This window comes from Rousettus aegyptiacus, unplaced genomic scaffold, assembly GCF_014176215.1.
Source record: "Rousettus aegyptiacus isolate mRouAeg1 unplaced genomic scaffold, mRouAeg1.p scaffold_m13_p_5, whole genome shotgun sequence".
Taxonomy (NCBI): Eukaryota; Metazoa; Chordata; class Mammalia; order Chiroptera; family Pteropodidae; genus Rousettus; species Rousettus aegyptiacus.
Genome location: NW_023416308.1, coordinates 117,641,378 through 117,668,290, shown reverse-complemented (window position 1 = coordinate 117,668,290; position 26,913 = coordinate 117,641,378). Strand labels below are relative to the sequence as shown.

The window sequence follows — 26,913 nt, the reverse complement described above, 5'->3', positions numbered from 1 at the left end:
GCAGGTTGTTCTTAAACCATAGAAAGATAAATGTGAGCCATGTATGTAATTTTTTCTAGCCATAACTTTTAAAGTTAAAATTAATTTTAATAATCTTTTATTTAACCCAATAAATTATTTCATCTATAATCATTAACAGCATTTCAATATGTCGTAAAAAATTACTGAGGTATTTTACATTCTTTTTTTTGTATTGTCTTCAAGATTCGGTGTGTATTTTACACTCATATCTCAATTTAGACTATTAGACAATTTCATGTGCCCAAAAGCCACAGTGGCTAGTGGTTTACTACACTGGACAGGACAACCTAGGCCTTGAAAGAAGCAACAGAAGCAAAGCTCAGAAAATGAACTATTCAGAAGGCTATTTAATGTATGGATATGAATCTCTCAAGGCAACATATGCTAACCAGCCAAACAACCATTTACCAAGGTATAACTTACCAACTAAACTCAATTCCTGCCCTGGTATCCTCCATGACATCCTCCAGGCAAAGGAGGTTATCACATCCCTATTCTGGGCTTTACCACAGATATCTCTCTCTCTCTCTCTCTCTCTCTCTCTCTCTCTCTCTCTCTCTCTCTCTCTCTCTCTCTCTCTCTCACATACACACACACACACACACACACACACACTGGGTTTGGGAATTCTGTCCTTTGGCTTTCCTTACAAGGTTCGGTCTGAAGACTCAGCTGAAAGAGAAGCTGAATCTTTTGCTCCACTTTACACAACCACTCTCCTCAAACTGTTAGAATCAATACCATTTTACCTTGGCATTTTCCTCTGCTTAACCTCCCATCCCATAATTTTGTCCAACTGACCTCTAATTCCCCAGAGAGGAAAGATTCTGTCAAATCCATATTCTCCAACTCTTAGATCCCTGCTCTCAAAGTAATTATTCCTCTTGATATCCCCTTACTTAAAAAATTCTGTCATAACAAATGGCTTCAGGAGAATAACTAACATCAATCACTCCAAAATCGATCTCCTTCTGTAAGTGGCTTGGAAACCACCACCCAATGTGTACATGTTACAAACAAAAAATCATAGGCAATTACAAAAATAATTTAAATGTACTTGAGGAACAATGATATGCAAACAGTTTCAATCATTCTTTCCTGCTACCCTTCCGCAAATGCCTCTCTTGCCCCAAAAAGATGGTGGCAAACTTTACACATTTTTTAAAGAAAACATTTCAGACAAACAATATCTTTGACCTCTAGATGTGGAACTTAAGATAAACTGAGAGTAAATTTAATAAATGCTGATCTATTTATTGGCCAGAAAAGCAACTAAATGCCAGCTTATTACTTTTCTTCATACTATATATATGTAATTTTTTTAACATTTTATTTTTTTATTTCCTCCCTCCAGAAGTTATGTTTCTTATTTCTTCTGGCTTCTTCCCTTTGATTAAACCTTTCTAGGGTTATAAAGAATTCTATAATTTGACAATACATAACAAATTCTTAAATTTTGCTATCCTTTTGTTACCTAGCCTGTAAAATACAGATTCTAATAATTGGTAATTATAATATTTACTAAATTGCTCTTTTATGTTTGATCTATCAAGTAGAAAACGTATTACCTGTTTATGAGTGTGTATGTGTGTGTGTATTTTAAAGGCGAAAAAGGCAGGGAAGGATATATAAATTGATAAAATGGTTACTTCTGGGGAAGGGATTGGGATTAGAGTGGTTAAGGGGCTTCTTAGCCTTATCTGTAATACTTTATACAACAGTGCATCCATTTTTTATTTGTGTGATTAAAAAGTCCAATTTTAAATATGTAGAACCAGCTGATTATATATTGTTTTGAATATTATAACAGATACCATTTACTGAAAGTTCATTGTTTGCAAAGCAGTCTATACTTATTATCCCATTAAATCCTCAACCCTAAAAAGATAGGTATCATCATTACCCCAATTTAGAAATGAATAAACTGAGACTCTGAGAGGTTAAGAAGTGTCCTATTTAAGGCCACACAAATGTTGGAGCCTGGAACTCTCAAAACCACATTAAAGCAAACACGCAGGGAGTTTAATACATTGGTTAGAGCCTTGCTAAGGGAATATTCAGTTAATTCAGTAGTAAAGAGAAAATATTTTTTAACTTTTGCCATTGCTAAAGAGCTCCAGAAAAAAATCTTATTAATTTGCCAGTCTTAGTAAAGGAAGCAGTATGACTATTTTGAGACGTTTCTTGATTGGCTTTATTAACCATGGGGAACATGGATGTAGCATCCCAAACCTATTCGAAGTTTAAGAGATTTAAGTAGAACTGTAGTGCTGAGCCATTTACCCCTGGCCCCTACCTCAGCTCTTTTGGTTAATTCTAGGCAAAGTACAGTACACAATTTCAGCTAAACTGCACTTTAGGGTGTGGATTATTTGTCTCTGATAAAGGAAAAAAGCCTGTGATTTGAGTTTTGTCTGCCAAAAAACCCCATAATTTTCTTAAAGGACAGCAATAGTGACAAGTACTTGTACTCACTACAAGTGATCTAGTGAAGACTCTAGGTTAAACAACGGATATGTGTGTACTGAGTAAATTCATCTTACCACTAGATCAGCTACAAATCTTGCTACAACAATCTCCAATGTCTGGGAACTACGCAGTCTCTGGGGAGGCCCTTGATCCTTGAAATTCTCTTTCCTTCTTACTTTAATAAGGTTTAGCTAGTTTCACTGACTCCTGAAATCCAGTGAAAAGTATATCTTTCAACCTAACCTTTCCCAGGATGGCACAAGAGGTGTGGTTAAGCCTGAATGAAATACAAACAAGGCTTATTTCTACTCGCAGACACCAAATCTTCCATAACAACATTGTTTTCAAGTTGATTACATACTCCGGACTTACAAAGCAGACACACTCATAAATTTCAGTTGTTTCGACTTCCACCTTGCATAGCTTTTCTGGCTATTTATATCTGGGTTCAGGAAATCTTTACTGCTAGTGCTACAAATTTACTTTCGTCCTCTGGCCAGGTTCTGAGGGAGTTCCAAGCCTATTAACATGACCACAAATGAGATCAGAAAGCTATGTACCTATGAAAATTTATAAAACATTTTTATCCTCCAGCTAAGGAACTACATAAAACCCACTTAAATGAGGGGGGAAAGCAAAAGCACAGCATTATAGTTTATAACCGATATTAAACTGAAGAGTTTTCTACAGCAAAAAAGGGGAATAAATGGTTATTTTCATCCATGATTTCAATATTGATGATCGTTTGTATTCAAGCGGCTTCAGTTCATACTACACATGCTCTTTTTCTACTTCCTTTCCCAAACTCTATTTCCCAGTGCTACCTCTCAGTACAAATAATGACTTCATGACTTACTTTATAAAGAACATCGAAACCTTACAAGTTATCGATTACAGTTTTTCTTCGCCAGCATGCTGGGCCAACCTCTCTCTCTTTCATCCTACCCTTGTTATCAAAGTACTTTCTCACCCTTCCACTGGGTCTCAGTAAATTCACTCAGACAACTAAGTTCTATAATGTGCCTACCCGCTTTCCTTTCTAAAATCATTGTTTTTCTGGCTCTCTTCCCTCACCAATTCAAAATCCACATTCTCCAGAGGAGCCATTATTTATGATTCCTGAATTCCTATCATCACAATACACCCAGTTCTATCTACTTATAACCATGAAAGAACTCTTCTTTTTTCTTTGTCACTGTATCTAGACCAACCAATTAGATCTCAAATTCTGTGTTCTCTTTAAAGTTTCTGCAACTAAGTTCTCTATTCTGCTTACTGATGCCAATCTAGAGAACGTATGTGTATGGTGCCGTGTTCTACTAGACTAACTATGAGAATACAGAACAATGCCTTTGCAAACTTTACAGCATACACAGTTCTAAAACAATTTAGGAATTGCAAAGTTATTATAAAAGAATAAAAGCTCAGTAGTGCCTTTTGATCTTTTCTTTCAGATTATCTATTCTCTTTTCTACAGTGAAAAATACTTTATTAATTTTTTAAATTTTTTGGTAATAAATTTTTAAAGATAAAGTATATCAGAGCAAGGACAATACATGGATGATTAGTAAAAAGTTGTTGGTGGAATCTCAAAGTATCATCTCACAAATTACTTTCTAATTACAAAGGAAAAAAATATTTTTACAAGAAAGATCTAACAGTCACACCCATTAACAAAATGATCAAGCCCAACACCACCAAGAATGAAACCTAACACTGTCTCCTGGTATGATGAAAAAAATACATATAAATGATGCTCTATGTAGTATTTGGCAAAAATACAAAAATGTTAAACCTGAATCTAATTACCTAAAACTCCATAAACTTAAATATACCTAAAATGCTCTTTTCTCATGTTTTAGTCTCAATTTAGCCACTATCAAACGCCTCTATAAAGACCCCCAACAATCACCACAGAAAATGTAGTGGTAGAATGAGTATGAGCTTGGAGCCAGACAGACCTAAGTGCGAATCCTGGATCAGCTACGTACTAAGCGTACATCAACCCCTAACTTTAGGTTCCTCATCTATAAAATGAGGTTGTACAAAATACCACCAATTTCAGAGATTGCTGACATAGCTAATATATGTAAAATATATAAAATACTGCCTGGCATTATTAGAGCTGTTCATATTGGTTACCCTATCATACCCCATATTTGTTCTCTATAATGTGTCATGGTTAACAAAAGACTTTTATACACATTGTCTCATCATCTGATCCTTCCTATAAACCACAGTTACAAGTCAGTAAAAATGAATACAACATAAATCTTCCTGCAAGGAACCAACCTCCTAACACTCATTCGCACACGCTCTTTACAGCGGGTGATACTTGTTTTGCATGGTCCCAATACGCATGCATTTCAGTTACCAGTTTAAATAACGTTTCAGTTCCCTAACGGAGTTCAAATGTCAGTTGTATATGAACTATAAGTAGTTACATAAAGTACAAACTTTACTGCCAGTTTTTCAATCCACAAATCACTATGTAAATAACGTATGTGCAGTGTATCGAGATCAGTGGCCAATCACACCACTTCTTTCGAAGTCTACTGGTGATGAGTCAGGAGGCATGTTATTCAGTTCACACACAAATAGCAAAGCGTGTAGTTGGGTGCCTCCTAGTCTCCCAGTGATAAACCACATGACATTTTACATCATTTGATCAAAAGAAACAACTGGCGTACAAAGATGAAAATGAAGTGAAGAAATAAAATGTGATAGTGCTAGAAATTAAATTTGAATAGAAAATAAACAATTATATGCATCAGAGTAACTTAGTACAGACAAGCTTATCAACATAAATAAGGAAAGTAACTACGATGAAAAGGATAAAGATGTCCCAGAGAAAGTGACACCAGCAAAAAACTTAAAGGAACTCTCAGATATTTCATGACATTGAAAGTGTGAAACATAAAATTCTAGAAGCCAAGGCATTCAAGATGTTTGCTCTATATCTTAAGTTATACAAGAAGCAAGAACTTTTTAAACAACTTCTTCTGAGTTCTTGACAAATAAATAATTTTTAGTTCTACCCTACTATCCGAACTGAAGACTGCCTTTACGTATGTACGCGGCTTTATACGTGTGTGTGTGTGTGTCTATTTTCCGCTCACTTATCCCCAAACTACCTCAGAGTAAGCTGCATAATGATGGCCGTTTACTCCTAAACAGTTAACTGTGTATTTCTTAGGAATAAAGTGTTTTTTTAAATCTGACTGCAGAACACTGTAAACGTCAATAAATCCTTTAAGTTACTTTTTAAGAACTTATCTACTATCTAGGAATAAAAGATAGAATCAAAGCCTGCTATTCAAAGTCAAAGACAGCAGCTATGAAATTTATAAATTAGTTTTTCAGATATAATATCTTTCAGGCAATTATGTAGTTTAGCTTTGAAATTTAAGACACTGTCAATACTAAAAGTAAATGAATAAAAAAGGAATAAAGAAAACTTCTTAAAGCTAGTCAAATTAAGTAATTTTTTCTCCTCCATTTTAATTAACACTTTACAAAGTATAAAATATACTGTCTTGTGAGGGGAACATTAGGTACATTTTTCTCTCTGTCATACAGTACATAAATTTCAAGGATTTTGTTTCTTCACCAAAGAAAGTAAGCGTGAGGAGCCTAGGCGTAGGGTTGCCCAGTTCTCCCCCCCTTACCCAGACTTTGGGACAGATGTAGGCGCCACTGCTTCTGTGGTGACCTGTAGCACACCAGGTGAGGGCTAGACTCAAGAATGAGACCCTGGGCAGGGCCCCTCAGAGCCCACTCTGCATCCAACATCCACTTACCCTCATCTCACGAGCAAGAAGGCTTGGGTTTTGTGTTAGGCGTCCCCCACCCTAGCTTTGGAGCCAATCCTGCTCAGTTCTTCTTGGACCATTTTCTGAATAGGTAAACTAAAGCAGAGGCCAGAAAACACACTGAGCTTGGCCTCTTGTCTTGGGACCTAAATTTGGCCTGCTTTTCATCTTTCCTCTCCCCTGTCCCACAATTCAGTAATTTTTAATACTTCCTAAGCATATAGATAATATAAATTTTTATAACCCTCACTTTGAAATGTTACAAACCTTCCAAGAATTAAAAATCACAAATGGAACATCATGATGCTACACAAAAATGCTAAATTAAATACACCATAGGGTTTAAATACACAGTACAAAAAAAGAATCTGTCAAGTAGATAGGGAGAGAATGATATTCAATTGAATTCATAATACTGTTTAGCATCTACCATGTGCCAGACACTGTTAATATTCTGGTAAATAAGACTGTCATGGTTCCTGCCCTCAGAATCCAGAGAATAAGTGAAAAGACAATCATCCGAGTGCTATTTGCTATGAGAGCAGGAAAAAATCTAATATTAAAATGGAGAGAAGAGGCACCTTATGGAGCAGAAAAGGAGGGAGACATCAAAAAATTTCCCAACGGATATAACATCTAAGCTGAAACATGAAGGAGAATTAAACATGAAATAGAATTAAAGAGAAGAGGGAAAGTGATCAACTCAGAAAGAAATCCATATGCAAAGTCTCAAAAGTAAAAGAGGGCACAGAACTTTAAGAGAGAGTAGCTGAGCACAACAGTATCATTTTCAGGTAATGGTAAAAGAGAAAGGGAGAATACAATGTAATGGAAAGAAATTCAACCTGAAGTTCAAAGAGGTGGTTTCCAGGCTTTGTCCAGTCACTTATTAGCTGTTACAACTTTAGGAAAAGTCATTTACCTTACTGGACCTTTATTTCCTAATGAACAAAATAGACATTACCATATCCCCCCTCAAAGGACTGTCTCAAAGATCAAATTTTAAAGGGCACATAACAAACAATAAAATAAAAAAAAATTACTTAAAAAATTCTGCTTGCCAAAATATACCTTTAAAAAAAATAAAGTGACAAGTCACAGACTGGGAAAAAGGACAGATGTCTAACAAAGAACTTGTACCCAAATATATAAAGAACTACAAACCAACCATTAAAAGATGAACAAACCAATAAAAGGGGTGGGGGGCAAGAGACTCAGACACTTCATCGAATAAAGTATACAAATGGCCAATAAGCACATGAAAAGGTGTTAAACCTTATTAGTCATCGGAGAAACAAATTAAAATCATGAGATACTACTTCACACTCTTTGGAATGGTTAATACCAAAAAGTCAAATGTTGGCAGAGATATGGAATAGTGCAGCTTTCATACAGTGCTGATGAGAACATAAAATGGAATGGCACTTTAAGTGGTTTGGCAATTTCTTATAAAATTACACATACGTTTACCACATGACCTAGCAATTACCACTTTGTACTTCCTCAACAGAAATGAAAACATGTCCACAGCAACTTATACAAGAATATTTATCACAGCCTTATTCATAACAGCCCCAAACTGAAAACAACCTAAATGTCCATCAAAAGGAGAATAAACAAACTGTGGTGTATACACAATGGAATATATTCAGCAATAAAAACGAATTATGAAAACACATGGATGAATCTTAAAAACATAATGTTAATGAAAGACCCTCACAGAAGAGCACATATCGTGATTCCATAAACACACACACACACGCACACGCACACGCAAACTTATCTATGGTGATAGAAGACAGAAAGATGGAGGGGCACTAATTGCAAAGGAGCACACGGGAATTTCTCATTGAGATGGAAACATTCTATTACATCTTGTTTTGGATAGTGATTATATTGCCAAAACTCCCTAAATACAAGATCTGTCCATTTTACTGTATGTTATGTATATCTCATTAAAAAAAAAAAAGATGACACTATAGGTATGCAGTGAGCAAAACCTATAAAGTGGGAAATTCTACAGGACAGGCAACCAGATTTTCCACAAGAAAAAGATAAAAAGGGAAAAGTGACCTACAGGTTAAGAAAGACTTCAGACAAACATCAACCATACACAACATGTGAATGAACCTTGTTTGACGCATGATTCAAATCAATCAACTATTTTAAAAAATCAGAGAAATTTGAACACTGACGACATTAAGAAATTGTTAACTGTTTTACTGTGACAATAATAATGTGGCTACGCTTTTAAAATACAAGGAAACAGATGAATCTCACAATGTTGGATAAAACATGCCATACACAAAAGAACACACACTGTATTATTTTCCATTTTTTAATAGTTCAAAATCAAGTACAAACTAAATTATATTGCTAGAAGTCTCCACTGGGAAAGAAAAACAGACTGGTGATTGGAAGGAGCATGAGGAAGCATCTGAGGTGGTAGCAACTCCAATTCTTGTTTGAATGGTAGTGGATCATTCGCTGAAGTATTAATTTGTTTTACATTCTCTTCTGTATATGCAATCTACTTCATCAATAGTTAAGTTTTACCAAAAACTCGGATATACATAACTGAAGTATATACAAGTGAAATAAATAAAACTGCCTGAGATTTAACTCAAAATAATTGAGAGGGAGTGAAGGATACAAATGAAAGAAGAGTTACATGTGTTGAAGATTGTTACACCTGGTGATGGGTATTTGGGAGTTCATTACACAATTGTTTACTTTGTATATGTTGAAATTTCTGCATAAATTTTTTAATGCTCCTAACCTTAATTATTGCACTTCTAGCAATGATAGGCATATACTCCAAAACATAGAAAAACAAATAAATAATTAAGCTCACTGCATTTTTATTTTTAATGCTCCCCCAATGGATACAACCTAATGTTCAAAAATGGCCAAATAAACCATAGGAAATCAGAGCATAATTTTTACAAGACTTTTATAAGAGTTCTTAGTGACATGAAAAATGATTATAACAAATTAGCAAGATATTACAGTTACATTATATCAAGCATAATCTCTACATAAAAATTTTTATGTAGAGAGAAAAAAACTTAAAGGAGATATGCTAAAATGGTAATGATGATTAAATTTGGGAATATGAGTGACTTTCTTTTATTTTTCACAACAAGCATATGTAACTTTAATCACTAGAGGGGGAAAAAAGCCATTAAGCTTCTTTCTCATTTGCTCACCCAAAATATCAACACTATCAAGTTGAGGGATGAAAGCAAAAAACCTAATAAATTGTGGAAGAGTCGCCAGTATTACATTCTAAAAGACTGACCAGTACGGAATAAGGTAAACAAAATTTTACCTTGTTGAATTTTCCTCAAGTCCTCTGTATTATCTTTGTATTTAATTACAATTGCAATAGCAGTCTTTTTAATGTCGAATTAATCCCACAGTATAACTGACCAATAAGCTATTTTTAGAATTTAATAGCATATTAGAAAACATTATACCCAAAGGAACTTCTTTTCAGAAACTGAATACAGACTATTTCACACCTAATCTAGTGTCCTACTTTAAAGTTCTGTGTCAACGAACCTATCAGATGCTTGTGAAATGAACTTACAAATTTTGATTGCAACAGACATGTGTCAGCCTGCCATTCCATTTTCATTAGAGCTTTAGTAGAAGCCAAGAATTTGACTAATATGGGTACGCATATATAAATCATTCAAATGATTATTACAATAGAACAAAATTGAGAAATTTGAGCCAAAAGTTTTCTATTTTCATATGAGTTTTAAAACTAAATCTCTCATCAAATTAAGGAGACACAGTTAGGTGATTAGAAAACTCTCAATCTGTGTAAAATGAGAGAGAAGGCAGTCTTACACAAGAAAGACTGAGAGGCCTAGAGATGTGATGCCATCCCAGATCTAAAATCACCACCACCACCTACTTGACACCAGATCATGGTGCTAGAAATTCATTCCTATTTTACTTTTACCCAGTGGAGTCCCTTGGCACATGGCTGGCAACTTAGAGTCCTTCAAAGTTCCAACTTCACTTCAGATGGCATGAGTATCAGAGCAGGGGCTTTCCAGAACGTGCTGCTACAATGGCCACATGGGATTCCATAAAGGGAGAAGAAATATAATTTATTTAGAGTTATAAAAACCTTTAACAAGGCTTCTCTCTAGAAGTTTAAAAATACAGAATCTGGAAGAATTTTGTATCACATATGAAGAACTGGTAAAAAATTTAAAAATAAGGAACAGATGTAAATGTCTGCAATGTTTGTGTCCCCTACAACATAATGCTTGGGCCAGTTCCTAATATTTTCATGAATGATACAGAATACAACATAGAGTTACATTTCAAATACAGGGGGACAAACTGAGAAAGGGCTTAAAAAGCTAAATGAATGAGAATTATACTATTAGCCTTTGACTCAGGCAAACATAAAGTAAAAGGCCTAGAGAAGAACTAAGTAATTCATGTAGCAATTAATATGTGTGGTTTCTGAACTATTTTTACCTAATTAAAAATAAGCCATCCAAATGTGTTATCTCATGACATCTGCCCAGAATCTCTGGTAGGGTTCTTCATAAAATAGATTCAATAAACAATTGGTGAATTAAATATGCCACAATAAACATAAAGATTAATATAAATCAGAATTATAGCCTTACCTTTGTATAAAACCATGATATTCTCTCTCAATCAGTGGCACCACCCATCAACCAGGAACTCAACCCAAAAATCCAAGAGTCATCCTCCTCTCCAAGAACATCTAATAGGATTGCCAAGGCCAATCAACTCTGTTCCAAAATACTTTGACTCAGTCTCCCCTCCATCTCCATTCTTGGTACCAAGACTTTAGTTATCATTTCTTTCTAAACTTATCATAAATGTTCATCTCATTTCTTTGTCACAACAATTCTTCCCTCACTAGCTTATTCTCCACAACACCCTCCAAGGGCAATCTTTCTAAAATAGAAAAATGATCAAGTCTTCCCCATGTTTATAGTTCCTCTATCTCCTCATTACTGATTGCATAAGGTACAAACAACTTAACATGACTCACATTTTGCATCCCTTCCCATTCTTATGTTCCAATAACACTGAACTACTGGCAATGAATGCTGTTTTGAGCTTGTAGTGCTCTTTAATACTTCTTTGCCTCTATATATACTGGTTTCTCTGCTTGAAATTCCTTCCTCACCCTCTGGCCTGCTTCGATAATATTTAATGTTCAAATATCCAACTTAGTACTTAACCTCTTTGAAGACTTTCTTTCCTCCATATTCACTCCCTTCTTCCTCTTGCTTTTGTACTTTGTACCTCCTAAATTCTATTTATCACAGTACAGTATTAATCATATGTTTATATGGCTCTTATCAGACTATGAGGACAGGGTACAGGATATTCATTTCCATATAACCAACATATTCATTAAATACCAACAGTACATACCAGATACTATTTGCTGAATAAGTAAGCAAAAGACCAAAACAAAACAAAAAACCCCCAAAACTTCTAAATCCAGGCCAATTCTTATAGTTCTGGTAGCCACATCAAGAAATAGTTACTAAGTAGAAAAGATTTGGAAAAAGGCAATTACATTAAAGAAAAAAAAGAAGCAACTTCCATGCACAAAAGACAAAAAAAAAAAAAAAAAAAACAGCCTTCTTCAATTTAGAAAGTCTGAGATGGGTTATAACTAAAGATACAAGAGGTATACGGAGCAAACACGATACTATTTACTAAATCCCGGAGGCGTTCAACCAGGCAGCATCACTGTATCTAAAAAGTTATTTTTAGGAACTCTATTTTTAAAAAGTTCCCTTTATTTAACAGATAGTAAATTGAAACTCAAAGTATTAAGCCAAAACAATGGTGGAAGTGGGCCACACATAAAGCACTTAGCATAAAATATGCATCTGAGATATACTATCTATTAATTTGGTTTCCATTAGTAAAGTGTGCAACTCCCCCTACAGGAAGTAAATGAATATCAACGATAATCAGTACTTTTCAGTTCTCAACAACAACCTGGGGCAAACAAACATCTATTGCTAAGAAATCTCCTATGTATAGGAAATAAATAAGTATGTGTATCTGCTACTGCAAAAAAAGCAATCTCTACTTTTTGATACTTATTCAGCCATACCACTCATTCAAGTCTGCCTAATAAAGGCTTGTACTTTATCTTTTCCTTCCCTTAACCACCCATCATTGAGAAGTTTCCTTTGACAGAGAGAAAAACATATGTGCTAGATGCATACCTAGATACAAATACACGCATACATAAATGCATATATAGAGAGAGATATGAACATATAGATATAAATGCAAGCAGCATTAAAAACATTAAGAAGCAATCTTCAAATATTTCTAAATCTACTGCCTCTGACTCAAAGATACTTTGCCTATACAGCTATCATCAGTAGTTCAGAAAAATGTTTGCAAGTTCAACTCGTAGGAAACACACATAAAGAAAAGTTTTAAAAATAACTTTAAACTATAAAATTTAAATTAGTTAACTCTAATTTTTTTGAACACACAGAAAAACAGAAAGACTAAAATAATTCCAGTGCTTCTCAAATTTTACCATCTATCAGAATCACTTGGTCAGCTTGTTCAAACAGCTGGGTTCCACGCCGAGATTTCCTGATCAATTCTGGGATAGGACCTGAGAATCTGAATTTCTAACAAGTTCCCAGGTAATGTGGTCAGGGGTCACACTATGGCAACACCTGGTTTAAACTATTAGCACTGAGAAAGAACTTGCAGGTGAATAAAATAAAGCTCAGATAACTAACAGGTTTCTTGATTGCCAATCTAAGGTCCTTTCCATTGTTGGGGTTGTTATTGTTTTTATATAGATATTTTTTAAAGTATATAACATTTTTGTTAAAGTCAACAGACATTTTTTGAGTATTTGAGTAAGACATGGTCCTTGACTTAAAGAAGTCTACTCTAGCCAGATGAAAAAAAACTAATGGTCAAATAATTACAATACAGAGTGACTGGTTCCACAAAAGAAATGCATTTATAAGTGCCTTGGGAATGTAATAAGGAAGAACTCAGGAGAACATCTGGGGGCCTTAGAGGATAATTATTAGCTTACCAAGAAGATAGAATAGGGTGGGACAAAGAATATTTTAGATATGCACATCACAGAAAAAAAATCCACCAAGTGCCTACTGTGGACAGGTACTGCACCAAGCAAGGGGATAGATAAAATGGTGAGAAAAGATACGGTAGCAGCCTTTAATGATGCTTACACTGTAAAAGGAAACAATCGAATAATAATACAAGTAAATAGAAAGAGGCAATTTGTTAAATGCCATGCATAAGAGGTATTCTATACTATGAAAACTTGTAACACAAAGATCTGACCTAGTCAAAGAAATCATCTAAAAAAAGGGTCTGAGTTAAGGTATGAAGATGACACCTTAGGATTCTACACACGGTGTTCAAACCTTTGCACGTAAGAAGCATTTGTAGGGTACTATTACTGTTAAGTGCATATCTGTCTCCTTTAAAATTCAAAGGAAAAATCTTGGTAAGCTAGTACTGAACTCTACAAAAGGGCTGTCAGTTAACTTCTCACAATGCCGAGCATTACTGACTATGAATACTTACGCCCATTATCCAAGGAACCCATTTCCCAATATCAAGGAACAGGGGAACCACACTAATAAAAGTAGCCTGCTGAGCATAACGTAAGAGCAAGGGTAACTGGAAGGTCTTACGGAACATGAGCAGTCGGTTTCTCTTTTCTCCTATGACCAGAAGTGGGGCAATAAGATATGGCGAATTCTTGTTCCTTGGTTCCCCTTCTCTTTGTGTTCAGACTTCCACCCTCCTGTAACCACTGTCAGCACTTAACCACAGAATGGAGTAAAGTAATTACATTCTGCTTTGTCTTCATGGCAAGGTTAACCAACCAGTAATGTTACTGTCTCAATGATGTATATGGTGCTGTGCTATGTATGTACCTGGGAAGTCCTAACTTGGCAAGGAGCATACAACCTAGACATAATTAAATTTTCTATCTTGTATCCAGTTAGATATCATAAATGGCAGGGAGAAAAAATTATGAGGACTCTAGAAAGGTTTCCTTCAGTATGTGAGATTAGGAAAACAATATTGCAAAAGGGCTTTAGAGGATGAGAACCAAGGTAGGGACAGAGAGACAAAATATCACAAATATGTGGAAAAAACAAGCAGGTAGCTTGGTTTGGCTGAGACACATACAGTTTAAAAGTAGATAATAAAACTGTAACAGTCAACTGGGGCCTGAACACCAGGCTAAGGAGTTTGGGCCTACGATAGCAAAACCTTATTGTTAACTAAGCACTCACAAACAATTTCCAAAAGTTAAGTCTTATTTTCGCCATTCCACACATGAAAAATTAAAGTTCATCAAGGTTAAGTAACTTGCCCAAGATTACACAGATTATAAATTGAAATTCAAAATCAGGTCTCATTGAACCAAAGTCCAGTGCTCATCCCATACCACCACTGACTTAATAGGATGGAAATGTCACAGAGGATGGGAACATGACCAGAATGTTGGGAACACAGAATAATAATGGAAAAGATACCTGGAAGAAAAAAAAAAAAATCTAAGAAAGAGGCTCCTACAACAGTCCAGACTAAGAGTGAGAACTAAAAGTGTAGTGGGAACTACAAGACATATGAATATCAAAATCCAGCGGGTCTGAACAACTGATTAAATATGAAGGACAACAGAGGAAGAAGTAATAGCTGATAATGCCATTAACAAAAAATGTTAGTTGTCTTTTCTATCTTAAAAAAAAAAAAAAAAAACCTAAACAAACAAAAACCCTTAACAACTTCTCCGGATCCTGCATTTCGACTACAACTTCCACCCCTTTTCTCTCCACCATCAAAGTTTGCCAAACTTCTTTTGCTGTCTTTGTATTCTCATGTTTATTTTGAAGAATGTCTTCTGCCCCAAAATGCTACTGAAACTCCTGTTTAAAGTCACCAATAACCTCTATATTGCCCAATCCAACAGAAATCTCGGTCTTCAGTGTACTCAGCCCCTGAGCAGTATCCACCTCCTCTCTGAAGCACTACCAGTATCAAGTGATGTTTAAGAATACAAACTGGAGCTAGACGAACCTGGGTTTGAAACCAGCTTCTCTAGTTACTACCCAAAGGTCTTGGCGAATTATACATGCAGTTCCTTTTCGTGTCATTTTCCTGATCTATAACATAGAAGAAACAGTAAAAGCACCTACTTCATAGAGTCATGAGCATTAAATGAGTAAAGATACAATAATGCTTAGAATAATGCCTGATAGACAGTTAAGTATCACAGTCTCTTGGCTTCCAAGACACAACTTGTTCTCTTGATTTTCCTCATACCTCTCTGGCTCCTCCCTCTCACCCTCTGTAAGCCACTCTGTGTCTACCAACCTCAATTAGTACAAGCATATTACTCCTCTGCAGAACTTCCACCTTACACTGTCTCAGGATAAAACCCTACTTGACCTGACGCCTAACAATCTTGTCAAGACTCTAAGTCTCTCCTCCACTCACTTCTTTCCAGTTCCACTGGACCTTTTGGTTTTGTTTGGTTGGTAAGTTCCTCAAGTATGTCAAATCCCTTCCTTTGCATGTTAGTCACTTCTCTTTTACAGCTAGTTACCTCTCACTCACTACAGTTCTCAGCTTTAAAGGCTTTCTCAGGTGAAGTGTTCTCTGATGCCTCCTCCCACTCCTTAAGTTTAGATCAGGTCATTCTATTATACACTCTCTTCACAACCTGTATCTACCTTTGTAGTCCTTTGCATCACTATAATTAACATTATCAGTGTATTTATTAAATGTCTGACTTCCCCACCATATTGTAAGCTTCATGACAAAAGAATCATGCCTGCCCTGCTCAGAACTGTATCCCAAGAGCCTTACATGGCGTCTGCCACGTGGTTAAGGGTTTGCAATATCTTTTAATTCCTGCCATAGGGCTTTGCATTAGCTGGTCCCTCTACTTAGAGCTCTGTTGACCCAGATCTGGTCTCCTATGTCCTTGAAACTTCACAAAATTGGCTCATCACTAAGGTCTCAGTTACAAAATGCCATCTTCAAAAGAAGTCTTTACTGATGAGATGACCTGATCTCAAGAAATGATTTTCACCATACAACTATTTCATCACCTTCTTAATTTTTTCAAAGCATTCAGCACATCAGAAAACACAGTACAGTATTATTTGGAAGTTCTAAAAAAAAGCAAGACCCAAGGAAAGTGCCTGGCACAGTATAAGCATTCAACAAACATTTCAGTGAATGAATCTCCTGAACAAGAAAAGATGATCTGGGAAATATCCCAAATTCATCAGCAAAACATTTACAAACTGTGCTCCAACAAAGGTGAAGAAGTGGCAGTATAGCTTAGTAGGCTTGAAAACCAGACTGCCTTCTTTGAATCCTGGCTCTTTCCCTTCCTAACTCGATACCTTGGTCATGTTATTGAACTGCACTATGCCTCAGTTTCCAGACTGGTAAATTAGGAATTAGAGCTTATCTCAAAGTGTTAAGAATTCAATTAGCTGAGAACTGGAGTGAGTGATGTTTCAAATATACAGGTGTCTTTTCCTTTATTTCACCCACCGAAAAAGGGTCACCATTATTTTTGTACACTGCGTAACTCCAAGGGCATATTTCACATAAAGATATGTGAATGACACCTTCTGGAATTGTGCTATGTAGTAGCGCCATGCCTGAGGTTCCAGCAATCCCTACAATTGTTATCAAAGGACACAAGAAACAGAGAAGTACGCTAGAAACTATAAAAGCAGTATAAAATTATCACTATATTTACAAATCTACATTTTCTTAAGGTCACTGTCAGAAACAAGAGTGGGTTTGCCAGATCACTGCCCTGTGATCCAGGGACACAAAGAGATGGATTAACGGTCAGGCATCCTTGAATTCACACTGCAGGCTACGACCAGCTCATGAGGTCGTTTCTCGGGGTCGCTCACGGGGGATTCAGATGAAGGGCAATTCAAAATACTTCAATATTTGCTCACATCAACACTGCAGTTTTCACATTTTTCTATCTTTCAAAGACAACGTCAAAATAAAATTTCTTGTTATAACTTAATTATTTATCTCAAGACAATGAATACTTATTTTGGTTTCCCTAATAAGTTGATCTTAGAATAAAATGAGTAATAAAGAAATATGCATTTGGGTTGAGGACTTGCCATGGCCATGAATTAGTTTTTGAAAATTCAACAACAAAAAATGCTTCATGCTTACCTTGGGCAAAGCCCTCGGAAACACAATCTGAGAGAGTACTTTCGAGACGGTTTGTGTTAGACTTAAAATTCTAAAATTCTAAAATAAATAGCAGATTGGATGGAAACACAGATAGAACCTATATACTGGTTATGTCCCTTTAAATCAGTGTTTTCAATCTTACACTATTGACATTTCAAACCAGATAATTCTTTGTTGGAGGGTGGGGCTGGCCTATGTATTTAAAACGGCTCAGCAGCATCCCTAGCCCCTACTCGCTCACTCAAATACCAGTAGTGCTCCTGTAGTCTAACAATCAAAAATGTCTCTGGATATTGCTAAATATCCCCTGCTGGAGCAAAATCACCCCCCGTTGAGAAACTCTGCTTTAAACAAATCTGTTCCAACTGTCTAAATCATCCACCCATGCTCTCTACTCCTCCTTTCAAAAACCCCTCCCTCTGATCTTCCCATTAACCTAGAGTCCACCTCAATTCTTCATTTGCCTTTGCCTCCAAAATCCTCAGAAATCACTTGGTACCTCAAGGACAGGTTCATTCTCTTGTTCGAAACCACAAAGGGGGCGGGGGAGGACACAATTGGTGACAGAAGTGATACTAGTATTCAGGGCTCATGATCCCTAATCAAGCACTCTTTTCCATCGTAATACACGGCCATACATTAGTCACCAAGTTTTGGCAGTCCCTTCATTGCCAACATGTCTTGCTTCTATCCCTTCCTTTCCATTTCTATTTACACACCAGAGCAGCGGTTCTCAAACTTTTGCACGCATCAAAATCATCTGGTTTGTTAAAACATATATTGCCAGGCCCCAAAACCAAAGCTTCTGCATTACTAACATGTTCCCAAATACCCAAATTAATGCTTATGCTGCTGGTGAGAGGACCACACTTTGAGAACCACTGTCCTGGATTTCAGGTACCTATCACCTTAAGAGGTAACCCACTTCAGTATTATTCTAGATACCTCCCTGACCTAAAACCGCAAAAAAAATTACTCCTAAAACACCACTTTGATTACTATTCTATTCAAAATAAACTGCAACTTATGGCTTTCTATTGTTCCATACTTGGTTTTCATAATTGTTTAAAATGAAACCTTATCAATAGTGCCTCACAAATCTACTTTAGTCCCACTAATCTAATAAACGTCTTTAGAATAGGCCTTCTAGGTTTCCCACTCCATAGTAAAGCTTATGCTACATTTACCTCCTGCAAGGCCACCCTCTTCCCTCCTCCTCTCTACCTACCTGAAGGAGGCTTTCACCAATGTATTTGCCAAAACCACGTTTGGTTACTATCTGCTGCCTTTTATCTTTATGGTTTAAGTTTTTACCAAGTACTCACAGATACAGAAAACCCCCAAGAACCTAAAATTTAAAACAGAAAACAATGATATGAGTGACATGCATAAAAAAAAAAGGTTTGACATACATACAAACTACACAAATACTGCTGTTTTAATAGATCAAGTGCAAGAAATTCAAAGTTCACAAAAAGAATGTGCCAATTTTTTTTAAACATGATTAAATACTGGCTGTCAAATATTTATAGCTACCTCATTTTGGATGTTAAGCAAGCATCTGTTAGAAAAGAAATTTTTAAAGTAGCCTCAAAAAAAGAGAGAGTACTGATCTACAGCTTTCTACAACAAATGGGTATCATTTGTTTTTTTTTTTTTTGTATGAAATGAATCACAAGAGAGATTGTATGATGTGAGAGAAAAAACATGGGGTTCAAGGTTTGGTTCCACTCCTGACCAACTCTGTAGATCTTGGGCAAGTCAGGACCCCTCCCTAATCCTCCATTTCCACAATAAAACTAAGGTTTGAAACTATATCATTTACCTTACAGGGTTACTTTGAAGGTTAAATAAGGTAATGTATATGAAACTAGCCTAGTACTTGGCACAGGATAAATATTTATTGAATTTTAACCTTTGTTGATGTGAAAGCATAACACAACAATACATTATTCAGAAAATGAGATAAACAAAGCAAATTAATGAAACTTGAAGCGTATCTATTTCCAAAGGAAAAAAATTAAAAAGGATATAAAATGAATGTACATCCCTCTGCATGGTATGCAATAAATGTATCAATTCCCTGACTTAATGGCCAAAACCAACACTTGAGAGTAACATAAAACACCGTCATTTGCAACTTCACAACTTTAAGGTTGTCTAAAAGTAACCAAAAACCTTATGTAGAGGATTTAGGACAGGGTTAGAGATAGGAGAACTTAAATTCAGAATCAGCTTTCAAAGTTAACTAGACATTTTCTTATTTGTTCTAATAGCCCAAATACTATAAATATGTTCATCTGGCATGTGTGCTAAGCATAAGTTTTCATCTGTTATAGTTTAGACTTTCTGGTTATATATACTGCAAGACCCAATACCCAGATATTTTACTCATCCCTACACACCAAATTTTCCTCCATATTAGTGGCTTACTCCTAGCACTTGAGAAAACTAGTAGTAAAGAAAAGTATTTTTTAAGGTTTCCAACAATATAAATATTCTATATTGTAGACTAAGTATTTTCTCTTCTTTTTGAGGCTTCTTATTGAACACTTTCTGTGTGTCAGACACCGTTCAAAGCATCCAATACACCATAAACAAAAAGTCCCAACTCTCAAGGAGTTTACACTCTAATAGAGAGACATGTACAAACTTAAATATGGTAGGCAGTGATTAGTGCTCAGCAAAATAAAACAAGAGAAAGTGATAGGGCTTTATAAACACAGTCCTTACTCTGGTGCCCAAACACAGCTAACTGTAGAAGGCTGATGCGTAAGAATAAAGAATTAGTTTCCTCATCATCTGCAATTGGAATCACCGAAAAATGGGCAACATGTTTTCCTACATCATCAGGAAGGAGGCTGACACACTCAGAACGTACTCCTCCATGAACACAGAGTGAAGGTGAAGTCTAATGAAATAGTTATAAATAAGTGAATTCGACAATTTAGATCATCCATCATTTTTTTCTAGTTGTTAACAATATGACACTGTGATTCAAGGGGGAAAAATGGCTTAAAATTAGGACTTTATTTTGTCTAGTCCATTCCTGGTCAAGGACCTCAGAATGGGGTCATTCAAAGTGGAACTGTTGGTAAAAGGGATAATCTGGTAATTGCTGCTAAATCTGACAATTTCAAGGGTAACCCAAAGAAATGTGGGAATCTCATCATGGCTTCAGTTTCTTGCCATAGATAAATGATTTAGCTATTTCAGAGATAATCATAGGCAAGGCACATTAACAGGACTGAACATCTGATGGTATAACATTATCCTTGAGAAAATCTCTTAATCTCATCATCAAGACTGACAAGCAAACTGAATTCTCAAGTAAATCAACATCTCCCCCTTCTAATAACACCACTAGACTTAGGTGAATTTAAAAATATTCAGGGTACCTAACTTCTTTACCCTTAAGTATATTGTCTTCCCTTTCTTTTACATTGATTTAGGTGTTCATTTGTTTCTACAATTGCCTTGGGCAGAGGCTAATGAATTTTACTTTACAGGTGGAGGACAGACATAATCCAATATAACAAAGATCATCATTTCTAATGAAAATGAAAAACATCTCAAGTTAAAACTGAAGGTCATCATACTACACAACATAGGAATCTTAAGCATTTACTTTTAATGCATATTATTTTGCCCTTGATTTTCTATGCAATAATGATTACTCAGAATTGGTGATTTCGAAAACCTAAAAGATCATCAGTTATAATTGCTAAAGATTTAACTAACACTTTAGATTAAGAAACTACAAGATATTATGCTAAATGTTTCCTATAAACTTGAATAAAAATGAACAGCGACAAACATCAAAGATCTAAAAGTACTCCAACACTTTGGCTCCTGAAACCAAATGAAAAAAAAGTTCCATCTTTAGTACCTGTCAGCGTTTCTCAATATGGTCCTACATCTAAATTTTTTAAAACATAAAAACAAATCTTTCCTTCAGGACAACCAAATATCTACCCATCACCAAAACTGAAGCTTCTGCCCTTCTCAGGTATATCAATTTGACTTGACAATCTATCTGGCTTTGTCCTAGGAATCTATCTGCTAAAATTACTAATCTTTTCATTAAAAAAAAAAAAAAAAAAAAACTACCTTGCTTTTAAAAAAACATTGGTTACTTCCCCCCTTGTCATTTCCTACACTGCAAAATAAGTTTTCAAGTTCCAGAGAGTAGAGATTATATCCGAAGTCTACACATACATATCATCTTAAAAGGTACAATTCTCTTCTATATGTAATAAGTAAATAATAGTTTGGCAAAAGCCAACTTTTTTAAACTAGCTATTTATGATTTTTTTTTAAATGACTTGTCACAAAGATGACACAAACATATCAAAATTTACTTTACCAAATTCAGCCTGTGCACTTGAAATAGCTATGTCACTAAAAAGCATTAAAAGATCTATTCGGTCATGAATAGTATTTTTATTAATAAGAATACTACTTTTTTTTAAAGATGGGTAAAGGGTCCTGAATACCAAAAAAAAGTCATTCTTGGTCGGAAATGAGTTTGGACTCAAGATTTTTAATACAGGTACTATGTTTTCTCTCCCAAGAGGCTATTTTGAAGGCTATGTCACAGAAAGATGACCATTTAGGGTTAGTACCCCAAAACAACGTGGAGGTAATAGTCAATAACACTAAATAATGTAATAGGTGATTCAATTAAATTTGACATATACTGTATGACACCAACATAATCTTTAATCACTAAGCAAATTAGTTAACCTGTCCTTTTTGTCTCTTTCAAACTTTATGTTCCATGGCCAATAACTGCAAAACAAAAGTAAGTTCTATACTTTGACCTATTTTAAAGACAGACGCGGTGTTAAAAATATAATATAAACTATAAAGAGTAGCCTGTATACCTTTATACGTTTTTAAATTCCTCAACGTTTAACTTAATGAGTAGAAAATTCTGGAATATGAGTACTCACCAGACATTAAAAGTTTGGTAGGCTAACTGCAACATAAAGAAGCTGCCAATATGCTCTCCTACCAAAAGTTATGTTATGGAAAGGATTTACACTCCGAATATGATTTTGTCATGTAATCTTAGAAAAGAAAACAGACATCAGTCACCCTAAACTTCAAGATTACCCAAAATTCTAAGTAACAAAGATCTCCCAAAATATCTGATGTACTTTCTTCACAAAGCTACAATTGCACATGAACCAAAAGAGAAAAAAATGGTTAGATAAGGAAAGGGTTAACATGTGCAACAGGTAGCAATCGCTTTAATTAACAACAAAAAAATTTTACCAGGACAAAAATCACAGATTCCTTGGATCTCCTTACTAGTACCACTTGACCTTATTCAAAAATGTGAAAGGCTCTCTCTTTGAAAGACTGGATCCAAGATCCCTCAGATATTTATGTAATGGCTCAACAACTCTACAAGTTTGACATGATAAGCAACCTCTCTCTTTTGTTTTCCCACAGAAAAGTTTAATTCAAAAAAGGACAAAACAAAAATCCTAAACATACAAAATTCCACTACTGAAGTACTTCATTCCTAAAACTTAAAGAATGATAATCTCAACACATGGATTGGGAGACAAATCTCTGAAATAAGCCTTGGCAGAACATGTGCCTGCTGGATATACTTGCCAATACACGCCACAACTTTTTAACAGTCACATCAAAAAACAAACAAAAAAAGTAGCTTTTTCTCAAAAAGAGTGATCAGAAAATGGATTAAAGAATCATTTTTTTTCCCTCCAAACTCAGTCTAAAACGCAGAGCCAAATAAAACCACCATAAATTCTTTTAGTGATCTTCTAGGTCTTTCAGTTCACCAAATTTCACATGATATATATAATTCTGTAGCTTTATTCATACTCCGCTATACAAATACAAATTCAAATTTCTAAAATAAGTATATGATGAAAATATTAATATGGGAAAATATTTATAAAGCTCTTCGACTAGGGAAACAAAATCAAATTTTTAAACTCCTTGAGAGAAGCCTTGAGAGGAAAGCAGGGCCTAAAAGAGCAAGTATTCATATGCACATACGCACGAATTCCCTCCAAATCATTACTAAGTAAAACTTTCTTTCAACAAGATCTCATATATCCCTCTCAAAATACAAAATACAGAACTTCATCAGCATCCGGTATTCTATCTTTTCTCAATCAACCCCCCCCCCACTCTTTAAAACTATCAAAGTATGAATTTGTTTTTTTTTAAAAAAAAAAAAAAAAAAAAAGAAGAAGAAGAAAAAAAGGCTCCATAGTTCTACTCCCCAGCTCAAAACCACAAACCCTGGCACATCATAATCCAAAAATAAAAATTATACAGAACCATCCTTACTCAAACAGTTTTACCTCTGAAATTTACATTCTACTCTAATTTATTACAATGTCAGTATTGCAAAATTAGGAATTTCTGTCACGTTGTAATCCCAAACCCTGTGACTTGCAATGGTTTCTGTAGAACTTAGAAGCTACATATAAATCCATTTCCAAACCGGATGAATAGTAAGACTCCATCTAATATCTAATAAAGATATTAATATATACCTTTCCTTCTCTAGTGCACAGAAAAGCCACCTGAAAAGTTTTAATCACAGTATGTTCACAAATGGAAACAAATTAGTTATTCTGCTTCAGAATCGGAAAAAAAAAAATGACAGGAAAATACTAACCAATCTCTGGCTGTAACGAATCCTTTCTTCTTCGGGTTCCATCTCTCACTCTTCTGTTGAAATTACTGTAAAAAAACCACTCCAGGGCTGCCTTCCTCTTCCTCCTTAGGAACCAGATTGCAACGCTAAAGAATGATATGAGCAGAGATGAGAACTCATCCCCAAACTCAAGGTCTCTCTTCACAAAAAGAAGTATTTAAGATATGGATTAAGTTAAAGGCTAAGAAATCTGGTTCCTCTTCATCAGTTTGGGACCTCTCTCCTCTTGGGCAAGTGGTCCCATGTCATGATCAACATCAATCACATTACAACTGTCCCAGCCTAGGCAAAAGGGGATGTTGGTTTCAGTTCCCTGTGGACCAACCACACCGCTTCTTTCTCCCCCATGGAATACAATCAGCAAGCTCCCCTTCATGACATTAGAAGGGGGAAGAAAGTGCGTGGGGTGGACAGGACTTCGGTATCTCTAAAGAGCTGACCAGGTGAAGCAGGCACTGAACGAATCCAGATCCTAACCAAATTAGTTCTCTCACTGGTAATTAGAAACTAAAGAAGGACAGACTAACTCTATAAAAAGAGGACAAGAAATTAGGATTCGAAGACTCATATCCTTCTAGTAAGCGACAATCGTGGCCTTTCTTCCTAGACTCCCCCCCCCATCTTTTCATTCCCAAACCAACCCTCCACCCCAACCTAAGATGTGTCCAACTCTGAAACAAATTTAAGAGAGTTGCAAAACAGGGACAAAAAAAATCCCATCAGATCCTTCTGGATAAAGTAATAAAATACAGGATATTAACCATAGATATCAGTAAAATACATTTTTCCCCAAAATTAAATAAAGACGGGTTTGCGCGACGGCCGATCCATAATAAGATTTTTCATTTTTCAAAACATTCTCATGGATAATGGCTTCCCTAGGAAATGCAGATTCCCCCCCCCTTTTGTAACTACATTACAGCCACGTTCATAGCATCCTTTCAAAACTGCTATGAGACCAGAGGACCCGATGACACAGTTTGCAAGAACAGTTCGCGACAGAGCCCTCCTGGAGGAAGCCCTCGCCCGAGTCGGGAGGGAAACCGTGTTTGCACCCCCTGGGCAAGGATCGCCCGGGCTCAGGAGCAGACAGGGCCGAAGAGGAAAAACGACAAATCGCGCCGGACTCCCCCTGGGAAAGGCGTTCCAATGGTTCTCCCATTAGAAAAAGAAATAGAAACTTTACATTAAGTCTTTAGATAACACAGCGAACCAAACTTCCAAAAGGGGGGGTGAGGGTGGGAGGGGGAAGCTCACCGGGGATTTTGCTCCTGAGTTCTTGTCCAAGTGAGAAGTAAAAGACTCCAAAAACTGGGAGGAAAAATTAAATCCCAAACGTCGTCTTCAGTTTTTTCCGTGGATCAACCCAGTATCCAGAGAGGGTCAGAGCGACCCGGAAAAGAGAGGAAACAGTTGCTGAATCAAACCTCCTCTTCTGGCTTTGGACACCGGGAGTCGGAGGCGTCAGGAGAGGGGAGCGCGACCCCTCGGCGCCGAGCCCGGGGCGCCCCCGCCTCCCCCGGGCCAGCGGTCAGCAGCCCGAGCCCGAGCCCCGGGCCAGCCCCGGCCGTGGGGAGCGCCCTCCTCGTCGTGCCCTCGGCCACCAGCCGCCCAGCCGCCTCCGGAGCCGGGGAGCGGCGGCCGATCAGCTGAGACCGGCCGGCCCGAGGCTCCCCGCGCCGCCCCGGCCCCCCGGAACGCGGGCCCCGGCCCCGGGGGGCGGAGAGGGCGGGAGCGGCGCGGCGCGCCGGGCTGGGGGCCCGGGCTCCCCTCGCGTCTTCCACTGAGCCCGGGCTCCGCGCTGCGGGACGAGCCCCCGGCTACTCCCCAGTCGCAGAGGAGGGATTCCGGGGGATGGGCCCCCTGGCGTTGCCCCTCCTCCCGGAGCGCCCCCTGCCCAGGATAGACAGAGCGGCGACAGGCCCAGCCGCTGGGAAGGTGCTCTGCGAGCCGCAGCCGCCGCCGCCGCCGCCGCCGCTGCCGGGGAGGGGTGTTGTTTCTCTCACACAGGAGGAGCCGCTGAAGCCGCCGCCGCCATTTTGAACCCGTCAGAGTCTCACATACACACAGCTCCTCCGCGGCGCACTGCGCAGGCGCCGCCTCCCCCTACACCCCTCCTCTGGCTCGCCTCTCCACCCCCCAACCCCCTTCAAGCCTCTCTACGCTTCTTACCGCTCTCCCGGGCGCACGTGAACGCGCACGCGTCACCCTCCTTGACGCGGACACTCCGCCGGCGCGCGCACGCGCGGATGCGTCGGCCTCGAAACGCCCGCGCCCGGCGACGCCGACGCGGCTCGCCGCCCCCCGCGCGTCAGACGGCTCCCGGCCCTCCCGCAGGCCCACCGCCCCCGCGCCCCGCCGGCCTCCTTCCAGGGCCCGGGCCCGGCCCGCTGCTCGCGCCTGCGCGCAGGCCGCGCATCCTCCTCCGCGCGCGCCCTCCCCCCCAACGCCCTCGCTCGAACACACACGTACACTTCGCCTCTGTGACCCCGCCCCTCGCCGGCCAGCTGCGCCGGCGGCCCTCCCCCACCTCTCCTGGGAGGGTGGTGACCCCCGACCCCCCACAAAGCACAACCACCCCACCCCAGCAGTGGGGAGAAGCGCCCCGTTCCC

At 37.7% G+C, this 26,913-nt stretch overlaps 1 protein-coding gene across 4 annotated transcripts in view; it reads right to left on the bottom strand.

The window, feature by feature from the left end:
- KDM2A (lysine demethylase 2A) overlaps positions 1–25,859 on the bottom strand; it is an 89,026-nt gene extending 63,167 nt beyond the window's left edge. Inside the window, exons 1-2 of one of the 4 annotated variants that reach the window (XR_001595291.2) lie at positions 25,558–25,859; positions 24,262–24,386 (exon numbers count right to left, since the gene is read on the bottom strand). Coding sequence is in view for 1 of the 4 variants with exons in the window: in XM_016132540.2 (XP_015988026.1) it covers positions 24,262–24,303 (42 nt within the window). In the remaining 3 variants the exon portion in view is untranslated. Of the gene's footprint in view, positions 1–18,822; positions 18,943–24,261; positions 24,387–25,557 lie in introns of those variants that run through there. The other 3 variants (XM_016132540.2, XM_016132554.2, XM_016132563.2) reach the window with 3 other exon arrangements.
- Positions 25,860–26,913: the final 1,054 nt, after the last annotated feature.